General features: G+C 40.2%; 1 protein-coding gene across 5 annotated transcripts in view; it reads right to left on the bottom strand.

Moving 5' to 3' along the window:
* immp1l (inner mitochondrial membrane peptidase subunit 1) overlaps positions 1-14,868 on the bottom strand; it is a 137,543-nt gene that overhangs the window by 46,103 nt on the left and 76,572 nt on the right. Inside the window, exon 6 of one of the 5 annotated variants that reach the window (XM_080190000.1) lies at positions 6,608-7,019. The exons of the other annotated variants lie outside the window; for them this stretch is intronic. Within the exon in view, the coding sequence (XP_080046126.1) occupies positions 6,909-7,019 (111 nt within the window). The 3' untranslated portion in view covers positions 6,608-6,908. Of the gene's footprint in view, positions 1-6,607; positions 7,020-14,868 lie in introns of those variants that run through there. 5 annotated transcript variants of the gene reach the window in all.

Raw genomic sequence — 14,868 nt, 5'->3', positions numbered from 1 at the left:
AAATAAATTCAATGGAAGACTGAGTACGAAGATCATCAGCTGTACAAATAAAGCAGAACTTGAGAACCATAAATTATGAATGAATTCTTTGAAATATAGTTTTTATATTAAACTAATCCCCTTACCTCTTTAGTACCAGTTTAAAAAAAATACATTTGAATATTGTCCCTTAGTGTCAGGGGATAGGGCCTGGGCGGGATTGTGATTGGTGCAGAGTCAATGGGCTGAATGGCCTCCTTCTGCACTGTAGGATTCTATAATTCTAATAACACGTCACAACCACTGGGTGTTTAAAATGCTTTACAACCAATGAAGTACTTTTTGAAGTGTAGTTACTGTTGTAATGTAGGAAACACGGCAGCTAATCTGCACATAGCAAACTGCCACAAACAGCAATGTGGTAATGACCAAATAATCTGTTTTTTGTGATATTGATTGAGGGATAAATATTGGCTAATACTGGATAATTCCCCTACTCTTCTTCATAATAGTGCAATGGGATCTTTTACATTCCTCCAGGTAGGCAGATGGGGCTTCAGATTAGTGTCCCATCTGAAAGTTGGCACTCCGACTGTGCACTGTTCCCTCAGTACTGCACTAAAGTGTCGGCCTTGATTTCTGTGCTCAGGCTCGAGTGGAATTTGAATCCAGAACGTTGTGATTCAGAGGGAAAATGCTACCAAATGAGTCACATGATTTTCCAGTGAATTTCAGAACCTTTTTATTTCGAGTTTGATTCAATTTGTTTTGTCACATGTAATCACAATCAAAGTCAGATATTAAGTGTTTTTTGCACAAATATACTTATATATTTGTTTTCAAAAACAGTTCAAATTCAGTGAATTCACTTGTATTTTGCTATAAACCGAACCAAACTCCCTCAGCTTAAAATGCTACTTCTTGTCAAAATCTTCTCAAAATAACTGTGCGAATTGTAACTAGTTAGATTGAACATGACAAAACTGCCTATTGCAATTACTATCCCAAACATTATGTGATTTTTTTTATCTGAGACCAAGCCACATTTTCAATGCAGCGCTGCTCACTAAAGCTTATCTGTAATCTGTATTTTAAGCATACTTGAAATTCAATAACTAGCTAAACTGGCCCAGAGACAGAATAAATTGTGAAAGAGTCTGATCTCAATTTGAATTCATTCACAAGTGGTGCCCTAGTCATCTTTAGGGAAACTGGGGATAGAAAAGCATGTTAAACCAAGACAAGCTCTGATTTAACAAAACTTAATCTTGATGCATTACGAAAGAAAATGCTCCCCTTTCTCGATTATCCTCACCAAGATCTTTGACAGCGCCTTGTACTTTGGTACAAAGTCACAAATGTAATTGCTTCATTGCCTGTGGGTGTTCGTCTAACAAAGGAAAGTTTTTTGCCCAAAACTACAGGTGTTACCTTTCTTCACTAAAGGAAAAAAAATGATTAAAGGAACTAAAATATCACTCAACAAAGTGCCTACACTAATGAAGTTTATGCCTTTGATTAGTTAAATAACAACTAATTAAAGGACTATGCCTAATTGTTAAGCTGAGATATACTGTATTCCAATTAAATTTCCTTTCTTTTAATAGGACTGTAAATCTGCTATACAGTTCATAAAAATTCAGAACATCACAGCACAGAAGGATGACAGTCAGCCTATCAAGTCCATGTCAACTCTTTCAAAGAGAAATCCACTTACTCCCACTTTCTTGCTCTTTCCCCATTTCCCTGCCATTTTCCCTCCTTCAGGTATTTATCTAATTCAATTCTGAAAGCCCTTGTTGAATCTGCCTCCACCACCTTAACAGGTAGTGCATTCCAAATTCTAACCACTTGTTGCATAAAAAGATATTTCCTGTGCTGCCTCCTTAAGTGTGGTATCCAGAGATGCACAAACACACCAGATGGGGCTGAACCTGTACCTCAAAAAGATCTAGTGTAATTTCTTGGAGAAACAATTTTGTGCATAAAAATCTCAGGTTGCTCCATCCTTGCACTCCTTATAAAATGGTGCCATTTCAAAACATACTTACATTTATATGGCACCTTTTTATGACCTTTAAACATCTAAAGACATTTTGCAGCTAATGAAATACTTTGGAAGTGTAATAATGTAGGAAAAGTGACCACTTTACGCACAGCAAAGTCCCACAAACAGCTATGTGATCATGACCAGAAAATCTGCTCTTTTGCAATGTTGATTAAGGGATTAAATATTGAATAATTCCTGTTCTTCATGAAATGGAGCCATCCATTTATGCTCCCTGAGAGAGCAGACGTTGCCTTGGTTTAATGTCCCATCTGAAAGATTTAGCTTGTTTTATCTTTCCTCATTCTTCCCACTAAAATATATTACCTTGCACTTTTCTGCATTAAATTTAGTTTGCTATAAATCCATACGAGTCTGTTTATTATGCCTTCTCAAAGTCTATTACTATCTTCTAAGGTTTACTAGACTTCCAGTAACATAACTAAAATTGGAACTTACCATTTTGGGTATTGCAGATGGCTTAACTCATTATACCACATTGCCTACAGGCACAAATTTTTCTCCAGCTTGTTTGCAGAGTTATGTTTATTTTAAATACTGAATGTTAATTTAATGAAAGGTCTCCTTATTCTCAATGACAGTACATTAAAAAAAATGTGACAATACAAAAAAAATGACATCTGGAGTCTACAGCCTGGAAATTATACTGTGATATTATCCTGTGAACACTTAATACATTCATATCAAATTCCCTTGTCTGATATTTTAATGGCGGTGTTAACAATATTGCACAGTGTAATTTCCAGGTTTAAGAATCTTTCTTTTTCATATTATCCATGTGGCTCCTTACAGTGACACCCAGAATAAGTATCTTCACTCATATCAAGATACCGATCCACAGTGATATCACAGGGTTAGCCTGTCAGATTCACACCAGACATTTAAAAAAATTGCACATATTATCATATAATTGCAAATATTTCAATGGAACATAAATCATTTTAAGAGAAAAATACTTCCAGTTTGAGTACATCAATCAGCTATTACTAACAACTCCTCAGCAGTGTACATAGCCACTGAATTTTATGTTGCTTTTTCAGATGAGGTGTGAAGCGTCAAGTCAATGTAATAGATCCCATGGCACTATTTGAAAATGAGCAAAGATGTTCGCCCCTCTGTCCTGAACAAATACTTTTCCATTAACCCAACATCATTAAAACCATATTAGATAGTCATTATCTTGTTGCTGTATGTGGAATTTTTCTGTGCCCAATTTTGGTTGCTGTATTTTATTGCAATAAAAGTACAATACTAAATTAGCTATAAAGTGCTGTGGGATTATATAATACAAGCCTTTCTTTCAAAGCTAAATTCATTTCATTTTCCTTTGAAATCATATTAATTCTTTATATCCTTTTCTGTTTTGTTATTTTTTTCCTTCATGTTGGTCTTTCTAAAGCGCTCAATTTTCTCTTATTTGTCAACTAATGTTTGTCTTCAGTTCTCCTTTATCATTTTTGTTCATTTGCTGATGTGAAGGAAAGACTGCCAGTCTGGAAGAGTCAGTACTTCAGGAAATTAAATTAGGGAACTTTTTTGCTGTGGTGAGCTGCAGAATGAATTCCAAGTGAAAAAAAGCAGAAGTACAGTGGAGCTTCAGTGTGAGGAAATCAGTTCTGATCCAACACATTTCATTTATTCAAATTTACTAAATATATATACAATTAACAGTAGAAATAGAAAATCCAGCACAATCTGGAGAATGGAAGAAAGAGGGGTCAATGTTCCTTCGTTATTTCAAGGGCATTTCATCGTAACTCTGACTTGGGACATTTTCAAAGAGACCCAGTACTCTGGGGAAGAAAAGGCATATCAGCCCTCTAATGACACCTTGGTATTTATTTTGTAACCTCTTACACCACAGTGCGGCATGTCCCCTTCCCTACCGGCCAATATCTTTGCATTTATTAGGAATTGTGAAGCAACAGCATCAGCATTGATTCTGGGCCGAGGCAGAGCAGGGGTTTCCACACCTTTTGGCTTGAAGTGTGTGTGTATGAAGTCAATGTTCTCCAGTCAGCAAGGGTTGACAACGTGTCTGAAGCTTTGGAGAACAAATTTGGTGGCTGCCAATTTAAGAAGTCAAGTTAAGCAGTTGTAGTTTTCAGGGAAGTGTGGGATCAGGTTAATGGTGGTTTTTACATATATGCTGTAGGCATCCCAGTTGTAATTCTGCAGATTCCAACATGATTTTGGTTTTCAACTTATGAAGGTAGCTCGAGACCAACATGAATGAAGCTTGAGCGATGCTGAGAATGGGAGAAGGTAGGCAGCACTTCTCAGGTGTACATCAGTGATCACCTGTTGCTTTGTGGCATGTGAAGCAAGGATTAGGTGTACAGTCCATTTCCACCAGGCAAAATGGAATATGCCAGGATACTTTGTACCATACTCAAGTTTTAGATCATGCAGGGAAGCCCAGTTTGACAATTGTTGTCCATAGTGTTGTTGTTTGAGTACCCTTACATGCGATCTTGGCTGAAGTCACTATCATCGCACATCTAACAATGCGCTCCTACTGAGGCAGGACCTCAAAAATAAAACCACGCGTACCATCTGGAATCCCCCGACCATAGTGGAACACACTCTGTATCCTGCAAACTGGTGATAGGCTCATCTCTTGATGGCACACACCCTGGTTAACTACAAAAATCACCAAATGCAACCCGGTAATGGTAACAACCAGAGTGGTGAAGTCCCAGGTTTCAAGCTTCCACAGAAAATCTGGGTAAACCTCAACTAGAGAAGACGTGGCCAGTTGCTTCAGAAATGGAACATGGAGAACAGATAAATTTGTGACTGTGGCCATTCAGACCACTGTTCATGTACTGAATTGCTGCCCTGAGAGATTAATTCCTGGTGGCATTATAACCATTCACATTGCGCTGGCTAAAGCCATTGAATGGATTGCTAAATTCAACATTGAATTATAACTTTCAACGAAAAACAGTGAAACATGTACTTTACTACATTAAAAAGACTTATATAAAAGTGTTACTGTCATTGACTTTGAGAGTAATTAAAGCTTCCAGTGTGAATGGTCAACATAACGGTCAGCAGTTTGTTATCCAACAATCTGACTTGTGGTCAATCAGTTTAAATAGCAACAACAGTGTAGATCAAAAGATACACTGAAACTGATGAAACTCCACCACATGGCCAAATGTGAAGGCCTCAGTGGACATGGTATGCTAGAGTATATACATTGGGATATGGTTGTTACATTTGAGATCCTAGCAGAGGAATAAGAAACCAGAGAATAAGAATTCAGAACAAGGGCGAAAGTATTAATAACCAGACAAATTAAAAGGACCACACTAATTATCTGTTAAGCACACCAAAGAAATTTGTGGACATACAGAAAAGAGTCTAACATACAGATGAACAAAAGTCAAGGACACCACAATGAGAAAAGGTGACTATAGATAACAGAGAAAGATAGAGAAAAGAATAGGAAGGTAGAATTAAGGACTGTTACAGGAAGAAAGAGAACTTTGCAATAGTTTTGGTCAACTATTAACTTTAGAGTGTAATTTTCAATTGTAGACCTACATTCTGGAAATTGAGCATAAAATACTTGAGGAGCTTTTGAGTTATGGACAAGTATTTGTTCTTGAGGGCAACATGCACAATAATATTTGATTCTTACAGCAGCATTGATCTCCACTTTCCTATATACACTGGTCACTTGGATAACCTACAGCAGGTATCTCAAAGCACTAGAGAAGTACCATTAGTGGTGTCCCTGCAAGATCCTCCAGATCTGGTGGCAAGACAGTTGCTCCAATAGCAGCATGCTCTCCCAAGCCAATGTACTAAATTTCCAGGCAGTAATCATTCAAAACCAGCACCATTGAGCAAGACATGTCATTCATGTGCCTGACACCAGGCTGCACTACTCAGAGCTCAGTCATAGCAGAAGGCTCCCATGGGAACAAAAGAAACACTTTAGTGATGTCCTCAAAGCATCACTGAAGAGGAGCAATGTCCCCATCAACCCATGGGGATCCCTGGCTTGTGATCAACCAAAATGGAGAAAGTTCATCTGGGAGGTACCAAATGTATTGAAAGACTTAATTGGGAACACGCAGGGGCAAAATCAAGGCATCTGAGAGAACACATAAAACTTCTGACGATTCTCTCTCTGATCCTCCAAGCATCACCTGCCCTGCATGTGGCAGAGTCAGCAGATCAAACATTGGATTTATCAGCCAGCTCAAACCAGAGTGGAAGTAATCATCCTCAATCCTAAGGGGCTACCAAGAAGAACATGTGGTGGTATGTACTGAAGCTTTTACTACCCAATCTCATACATCAAATATCCAGTTGTTACAAAGCCATTTGTTGCTACTGTTGAGGGCCTTGGAGATCTACCTCGGGTAAAGGTGAAAAGAAGGGAGGAAGAAAAATATATTAAAAAAAAAGAATTTAAAATAACATGCACAATAAAAAGAGAGCAGGAGGTACAAGTTGCAGAAATTAACAATCAACTTATCATGTAGTAAGAAAGGAAAAGTGTCTTTTAAATGTTACAGGTTTATTTCATAAAAAACATAAATTAGAGAAATTGTATATACTTATATTAGAAACATCAGGTGTAAAGCACACCATTTTTAAAAAACTGAACAGTAAAATGTCACATTAATTTCTAGCTTGAAGTGTTACTGAAAACATGCCAAGAAAGAACATACAGGAACTAAGAATGAAAAGCCTGTCCTATTATTTTACATTTTTCTGACTAATCTCTTCTTGGCACAATTCTATCTTGCAGATCAGCTGGCTCAACTAAAATAGGAATCTGGCACTATTTCATCAAATGAACTTGAACAAGATACAGCCCTTTCCAGAATATCACATTTAATCAAATGGATGGCCATTTTCTTTCGTTGTCCCTTTTCTTCTCCTGAGGAAGACTATTTAAAGTTGGGTACAGTTCCATGTGCACGAGAAGGCCTCCAGCATCATTCATTATCTGTGAACATGGAGAGCGAATGTCAACTATCTACCATTACAGAAATTAAGGCATCATATCCAAGCTCCTACTCATCCAACACTGACCCACTTCCACTTTCTCATGTGATTATTGGATATCCGAAGTAGGAATCTGAGAACTAATTATTACCCTCCTTAGCCCAGGAATATTGATACAGTTATATAGCAATCCTTTATTGCCCTAACTATAATTGGCTCACTTAGCTATACAAGATTTTCCTAATCTATATACTGTAGTAAATCACCAGGATTTACCAGTGCATTTACCAGTGAACTCATTTGAAGGCAATACGAGTCCACAGTTCTTATCCTATCAAGTTAATGCGTGAAGCACATTTTTAGAGGACTTTCGTAGATTTTTATGCATTTTTCAGGCAGTATCCATTTTCCATCCGCAAGGAAAGACTCTTGCTTGAACTTATTCAGGACTCCTCCCCACTCTCCACATGGTCTGATGTCCATTTGTCTTTTGTTCCTAAAGTTGCTACTTTTTGGTCTCTACATTCTCTCATTTTGGTTCTGACGAAAAGCCCATGGACTTGAAACATTAACTCTGTTTCCCTCCTAATAGATGCTGAGTTTTTCCAGCATCCTCTGATCTTGTTTCAGATTCCAGCAGCTACAGTATTTTGCTTATTTTAGATCTGATCCACTGGTTGTGGGATTGCTTGGCTCTGTCTACCACTTGCTACTTATGCTGTTTGGCACGCAAATAGTCCTCTGTTGTAGCTTCATCAGGTTGACAACTGATATTTAGTTATGCCTGTTGCTGCTTTTAGCATGCCCTGCAGCACTCATCATTGAACCAGGGTTGATCTCTTGGCTTGGTGCTGTTTGTAGTGTGGGGTAACACACTGGGGAGGCCCGAAATTACAACGGTGATTTACTGAATGATAGTTAAAACTATATGTAAACAAACTCAATACCCGATACAGATCCAGAGTCACCGATTCCCGGGTTTACATTTCAGGTTCCACCTATCGGGACCCACCCAACAGGCTGAGGTTTGCATGCTCTGTTCGGCTAGGCCCCAGGAGAATCATGTGACTCACAAAACAATCATCCGTTAAAAGGAGGCACACTATTACATTCCTCCCCGCTTCGGTTCCCTTACAATCATACAAAACAAACTCTTGTGTACAGCCATGTACAGTCAATCTTCAGAAAGGGGGCTATTCGGCAAAGTTCATAAAAGTAAATCGATCTGAGGGCTTCCTGACTCTTGCAGGGCATTGCAACACTGCGACTAAGCTCGCCAAGCTGGAGGAATCAGAGGCTACAGCAATGGTTAGGCAGATTGATAGATTCTAATGCTGAGCTAAGGCCGACTCCCTCTTCCTCTGCTTTCACTAACTAGACAAGACTCTCCTTGGACAGCACTAGGTTGTGTTAGCGCTGAATCAGCTGCTGCCATACTTGGCTCTATTATTGACTCCTGACGACTGGTGGTGGGGGCTACAGCTTTCTGCCTTCTAGTATGTCAGATGTGCTTCCACAGTTTGTGGCCCTGTAGGTCAATGATGTAAGATATTGGGTCAGTCCTTGCAAGTAAATTCCCAGATCCCAAGCTGCTTTCCTCCCTACCAAAGTTTCCAACAAAAATTAACTCATTCACATCAAATGACCTATCTCTCCTAGCTGAATTGTGGTACTCCTTCGGTGATGCTTGCTTAGCTTCCATCCTCAGGTCTGCCCTGCTGGTGGGATGGGACATATCCAGCAGAAGTGGTGGCACATTGTTCGACAGTCATGAGGGTATTGCCCTGAGACTTGGTAACATCAAGTCTAGACCCCATGTATTTGAAATCTCAAGGCAGCAGGTCAACAATGAGAAAGGATTTTTCCAGCTGATTACCAAATTATGGAATCATACAAACCCCACAGTGCAGAAGGATGTCATTCAGCCCATCGTGTCTGCACCGACAACAATCCCACCAAGGCTGTATTCCCATTTAGTTATCCTGCTAATCCCTCTAACCTATCATATTGATACCAGGACACTAAGGGTTAATTTAGCATGTCCAATCAATCTAACCCACACATCTTTGGACTGTGGGAGGAAACTGGAGCACCGAGACGAAACCCATGCAGACATGGGGAGAATGTGCAAACTCCACACAGGCAGTGACCCAAATCGAGAATCGAATCCAGGTCCCTGGAGTTGTGAGGTAGCAGTGCTAACCACCGTGCCACCTTGTCATCCCAAAGGTCAAGGCAGGTTTTAAGGCAACACGATGGCACAGTGATTAGTACTGATGCCTCACAGCACCAGGGGCCCAGGTTCAATTCAAGTCTTGGGTGGCTGTCTACATGGAGTTTGCACTTTCTAGGCTGCACATCCTTAGGTGGGTTTCCCAACTCAGCCTGTGGTGGTAATACCAAACCACTCTTGATGATGGTCAATGAAGTCCCCCGCCCACAGTACATTCTATACTCATGCCATCTTCAGTATTTCCTCCAAATTTGATGTGGAAGAATGCTGATTCATCAGCTTGGGGACGGGGGGGTGTAATCAGCAGGAAGAAACCTTGCCCATGGTTGACCTGCTGCCTTGAGATTTCAAACACATGGGTCTAGACTTGATGTTACCAAGTCTCAGGGCAACTCCCTCATGACTGTAGAACAATGTGCCACCACTTCTGCTGGATATGACCTGTCGCACCAGCAGGGCAGACCTGGGGACGGTGATGGTGATGTCTAGGACATTGTCTGTAGGCTCTGTTTCCATCAGTATGATTATGTTAGCTTGTTGCTCGACCAGACTGTGAGACAGCTCTCCTAATTTTGGTCCCCAGATGTTTGCAACTTTGCAGAGTCGATACATTGATACCAGTTTGATATTCCTAGTTAGGCTGCTGTTGTTCCATACTCTTGAACATAATAGTTGCAATTTTTGAAATGTGTATGCATAGATTTCAGCATCAAGTGACAGATTATAGATAATTGTGGAGCCTAGATATTTGAAGTTTTCAATAACTCCACACCTCACATTGTCAATGCTGATAGATGGTGGTATGGCAACATTCTGCACCATGACATTTGTCTTCCTAATGCTGATGGTCAAACAAACTTTTCACAGTTGTGGGAGTCTGTCCATTTCTGTTGAACATGTTCCTCATGAGAATGTTATGAGATGTTTGTGCAGTACTGTCAGTGCAGAACAACTCTCTGATGATCATTTGGCTCACCTTTTTCTTGGATCTTGGGCAAACAAGGTTGAATATCTTTCTGTCAGTTCTGATACATAAGCGAGCACCCTCTGTAGATGACCAGAAGGCATATGACAACAGCAAAGAGAAGAATATGTCAAACAGTGTTGATGCCAGAACGCAACCCCGTTAGACCCCCAGGCAAATCTCAAAGAATTCTAATTTTGCCCCATCTTGGTTAACCTTAACCATCATGTTGTCATGGAAATAAGAGATTAAATTAAGCACCTTTGCCAGGTAGCCCCTTTCTTTAAGCAGTTTGGACAAACCTGCTCACATGGTTAAATGCTTTGGTGATATTGACAAAGGCAATATATAATGGTCTCCTTTGTTCACAACGCTAATCTTGCAGTTGCTGGACTGAGAAGATCATATCAATTTCTTTCAGTTTTGAAACAGAGTCAGAGTAAATGCACTCAGCCAGGATCTGCAGTGTGGCCAGGGTGACATGGGCAAAGACTTTACCCATGATGCTCAGCAGGGAAATACCTCAATAGTTGTTGCAATCGCTGCAGTCAACCTTGTGCTTGTGCAGGGTCACAATCTTCATATCTCCTTGATGAGTTCAACTGGTACGGCATTAGCCTCAGGAGCTTTGGCCATGGCAAGTGAGTCAATAGGTTTGCTAAACTCCTTCAGTGTCCCTTCAATTTTTAGCTCTACCATGACATGACCATGTTAGCTATGGTGTCTTGGCTTCCTCAGTAGCAGTATTCTCCCTAGTGTCCAACAGTCTTTTATTCTGTTTGGGGTAGAAATTCACTTTGGGCAGAAACACAAAATAGGGGGTACTGGATTTTCTGAGTTCAGTCATAAATGTATCTTCCTGACCTTTTAAATTTGCACTTTGTAATTTCCATAAATAAATGGAGCTGAATTAATTGGAAATCAGAGTTCAGCTTGAGTAAGGTGTATTGGTAATACCAACTTCCAGAAAGGCATGGTGAGAACTACGTAAGAAGATTTGAGTTTCAAAGGATCCAAAATCCTTGTAAAGGAAGACACTCAGTTGTATATTTCCACTTTGAAGGGATTGAAACTCTGTTTACAAATGCAGTGAGATGATTGTATAAAGTAATGGCTCATTAAATATCTCAAAAACAAAACATTCTACTGGTTTCTGATGTCTGCAAAGGCAAATGAGCTAACAGGTTGTGTTCAAAATATCAAGATTTTATTATTGTAAGCTTCAAAATTAAAAATACCTTAAGTAACAGGAACAATAGTAAGCCATTCAGCCCTTCAAGTCAGAAGACATGCAAATGAGCTTGTCTTCAGTATGGTGAACTAGCAGCTCCCCCATTGTATTGTTCATGGCGAGTCAGGGGATTGATCAATCTTTGCAGAAATTGGATTTGCACGAAAATAAGTGGCATCGTCCAAGGCGATCAAATACGGCATTGTACATCAACTGTTAATGTTTTGTCTCTTTTAATCCACAGGTGTCGGTCCACCTTGTTGTCAAACGAGGGGCATGCACACGGTGGGTCGTGCGCGGGCTGCTCTTGGAGGTTTCGAGAGTGGCCTAGTACTTCGTGTCACTGTGTGTGCTTAATCCTGGACCAGCAGATGGGCACCACAACAGCTCAGTGACTATCACTGCTAGCTGTGCAGATACATGGATTTGGACCTGTGTCTGTGGGAGTTTGCGCATTCTCCCTGTGGTTGCGTGGGTTTCCTCCGGGTGCTCCGGTTTTCTCCCACACCCCAAAGATGTGCTCTTAGGCTGATTGGTGTACCAAATTGACCCTACACTATTCTCCCCTGAATCTGGCTACATTAGGGGTACCATTCACATACACACAGAGCAGAGTAGGTGTAGGAAAATGCTTTGTTGAAATGGCGGCGTGGGCTCGTTGGGCCGAAGGGCCTGTTTCCCGTGCTGGGTTGTTCTTTGTACTCTTTGTTCTTTGTAATTAACTAGCGGTTCAAGACAAGGCATAAATCTATTTTCTGGTTCAACGAGCGAGTGTCTTCAAGTACTTGAATCATTTGTTTTGACTATCTTGAATAAAACCAGGAAGGAGGGTGAAACCACACCACTCTGCTTAAAAGAAATATAATGGACAGCAGGAACATTCAGTAAGCAACCAGCTCATTAGAGTAAAAGTGCTATAAGGTAGCAGATTGCAGAACTATGACCAATATAGGTCAAAGGTGAGTCATGCAGTTAGTGTTTGAAGCAAACCAATCAAAACAATATTTTTAATCCAACAAGGAAGCATCAACATATCCAATTACAACTGCTGACAAGCAGAGTGTATGTACCATTTGTGTTAACCGATATGCACATCAAGACAGCGCTCTCAGCTGTAAACACCACAGGCAGATGCGTTGTTTGATATAGAAAATGCTTCAGGGTTTTGCATTACTCTTGTTATCCTTCACCCACCCACTCCCCAACTTAAGCTATCTACAAACTGATGCATCTTCATTCGCAATTATGTTGGCCATAGAAATTCTGGATGAATGAGCTGTGTCATCCTGGCAATAAACTCCACTTAAGCACAAGAGTAAACAAATTTCCCCCACATCTGCGAGTGCTTGGGCATTAGCAATTTGCAGTGATTGATTGTGAAGAAACCATTGCTGTGAAATAAATGCGTAACTCAGGCTTTTATCATTCTGAGTGACAAGGCAGACAGTTCCGTATTTACAGATCCTAGTTGAATGAAGTGACATCAGGCACTCCTCCTGTTTAAATGACATGAGGGCTTATTCTATCAGTGGTTTATGATGCTGAGAGTATTTTAATCTGGTGACTCTTTGAATGAAAATTGGAAAATGAACCTGAACCTTTGCAACATTGACCATATGGCAAAACAAGGCTTAAAGCTAAAGCAAATGGTATTAAAAGCAAGGACAAATAGAAGTTATGTGCTTGGATAAGAAGCATTTTAATTATAATCCCTGATTAAATATCAGTGCTTTTAAAGCCAATAACATACTGATAACAATTGATGTTCAAATTAAATATTAACCCTGTTTAGTTACTCCAGAGAGCCTAGGGCTTCAATTTTGCCATCTATTTGGTTGATTAAGTAGGACTTCAGCATTGAAGGATCATACAATTAATGACCTACACCATGCAGTTATACTACTGAAAACTATAGAAACAGCTTCAAGACCTGTTGCCTTATTCCAGTGTACTTAGGCAATAAAAGTAGAGGTGAACTAATACACTTTAAAACTGTTTACTCAGTGCTCTTCCCAAATCACTCCTTGTCCAAAAATCTTACAGGGAAAGTGTTTCCGATTACTATTACAGTAGGATCATTGCCCAAGCTCAATGCAACAACCATTGCTATAGTAAGTATATAATGAATTTGCACTTTGTCTAAAATTCAGTTATCTAAAGCCCAGTGATTTTCAAAGAAAACCAGAGTTTTTTTTTAAAACTGTCCATGCATGAATGTTAAATATTATTAGATGAGCAAAGTAACTCAAGTTATTCAGCTAGGTGCTGCATTGGTGCACCAACTAGTTATCAGGTTTGAGCACCTGCATTCCAAGTGATCTTTGATCCCACCCAACCCAGCTCCACTTCTCCTGGCCTGGCTCAAAATGCCTGACTGGAAAACCAGCAAGAACTGAAATCCTGCATGAACTTGGAGCCAAGACTGCCAATTTTGCAACACTGTAATAGGAAAGGTTTAAAGTAACTTTTACTTCCAAGCTGTATATTGACACCTTAAATTACCAAAGTAATTTATTCAAGTGTTTAAGCAATGTTGCCTAATTAACAAGTGTTCTCTTAAAAGCTCGTTCTGAAAAATTGCAGATTCAAAGAAAATAAAGGCAACAAATATTTGTGTCTTAACTGCATGCATTTTAGCAGAAAATATTTGAAAAGGAACATTACTCTAGTCAGGTTAACACCCGTGTAACAACAGTGAAAATAAAGATGTAGCATGATTGCGTTTCGTGGCTATACATGAAGGTTATGAAACAGAAGTTCTGAATTTAGAACACTGTTAATCAGGACAAGGCTCAGATACAACGGGGGTGATCTTACCAAAAGATTCTATGTGCTGAGCAAGTGTGAAAATGGGAGAGAATCGTGCTGAGTTTTTAGGTGATCTCCCAGTCACAATACGGCATTTAGAGAAAAAAAGAGCTCAAGTGTGATTCTTGCCAGGAGGAGGAGGGGTGGAGCTTATTCTTGACAGGAAGCTGGCTCTTGACCGCTCGGCATACCATTGCTCAGGTGCCCCGATCTTTCAGTGCACTGTACCACTGTACACATACTGGGAGATGTCGCCCCTCCAGCCCCCACTCCCCGGCCAATGCTGATTCAACTGACGTCAAAACACCCCCCAATGCAGAGTATGCCCCTTCCCATCCCCCCCACTCCCTGTCATGGCTCTGCCCTCATAATGGGCCTGCCCTTTCAGGCCCTATCCCCATCGGCGAGGCCATCACGCAGGTTCCTGTTGGTGGACACTATACATGATTCTCGCAGGTGAGGACCTCGACCAGCGAGCAAGTAAGTGCAAAGGAGCCCAAACAATATTTAAATAAGGTTATAATTATTGAAATCAGTTTCGCACCAAGATTTCGCCAGCAATTCACTGCCGGTAAGATCATAAGATGTGGAAAACTGCGCGCGAATCGGATTTT

This window comes from Carcharhinus amblyrhynchos, chromosome 6 (assembly GCF_965287045.1).
Source record: "Carcharhinus amblyrhynchos chromosome 6, sCarAmb.v2.hapA, whole genome shotgun sequence".
Taxonomy (NCBI): Eukaryota; Metazoa; Chordata; class Chondrichthyes; order Carcharhiniformes; family Carcharhinidae; genus Carcharhinus; species Carcharhinus amblyrhynchos.
This window is presented reverse-complemented; position numbering and strand designations above follow the sequence as displayed.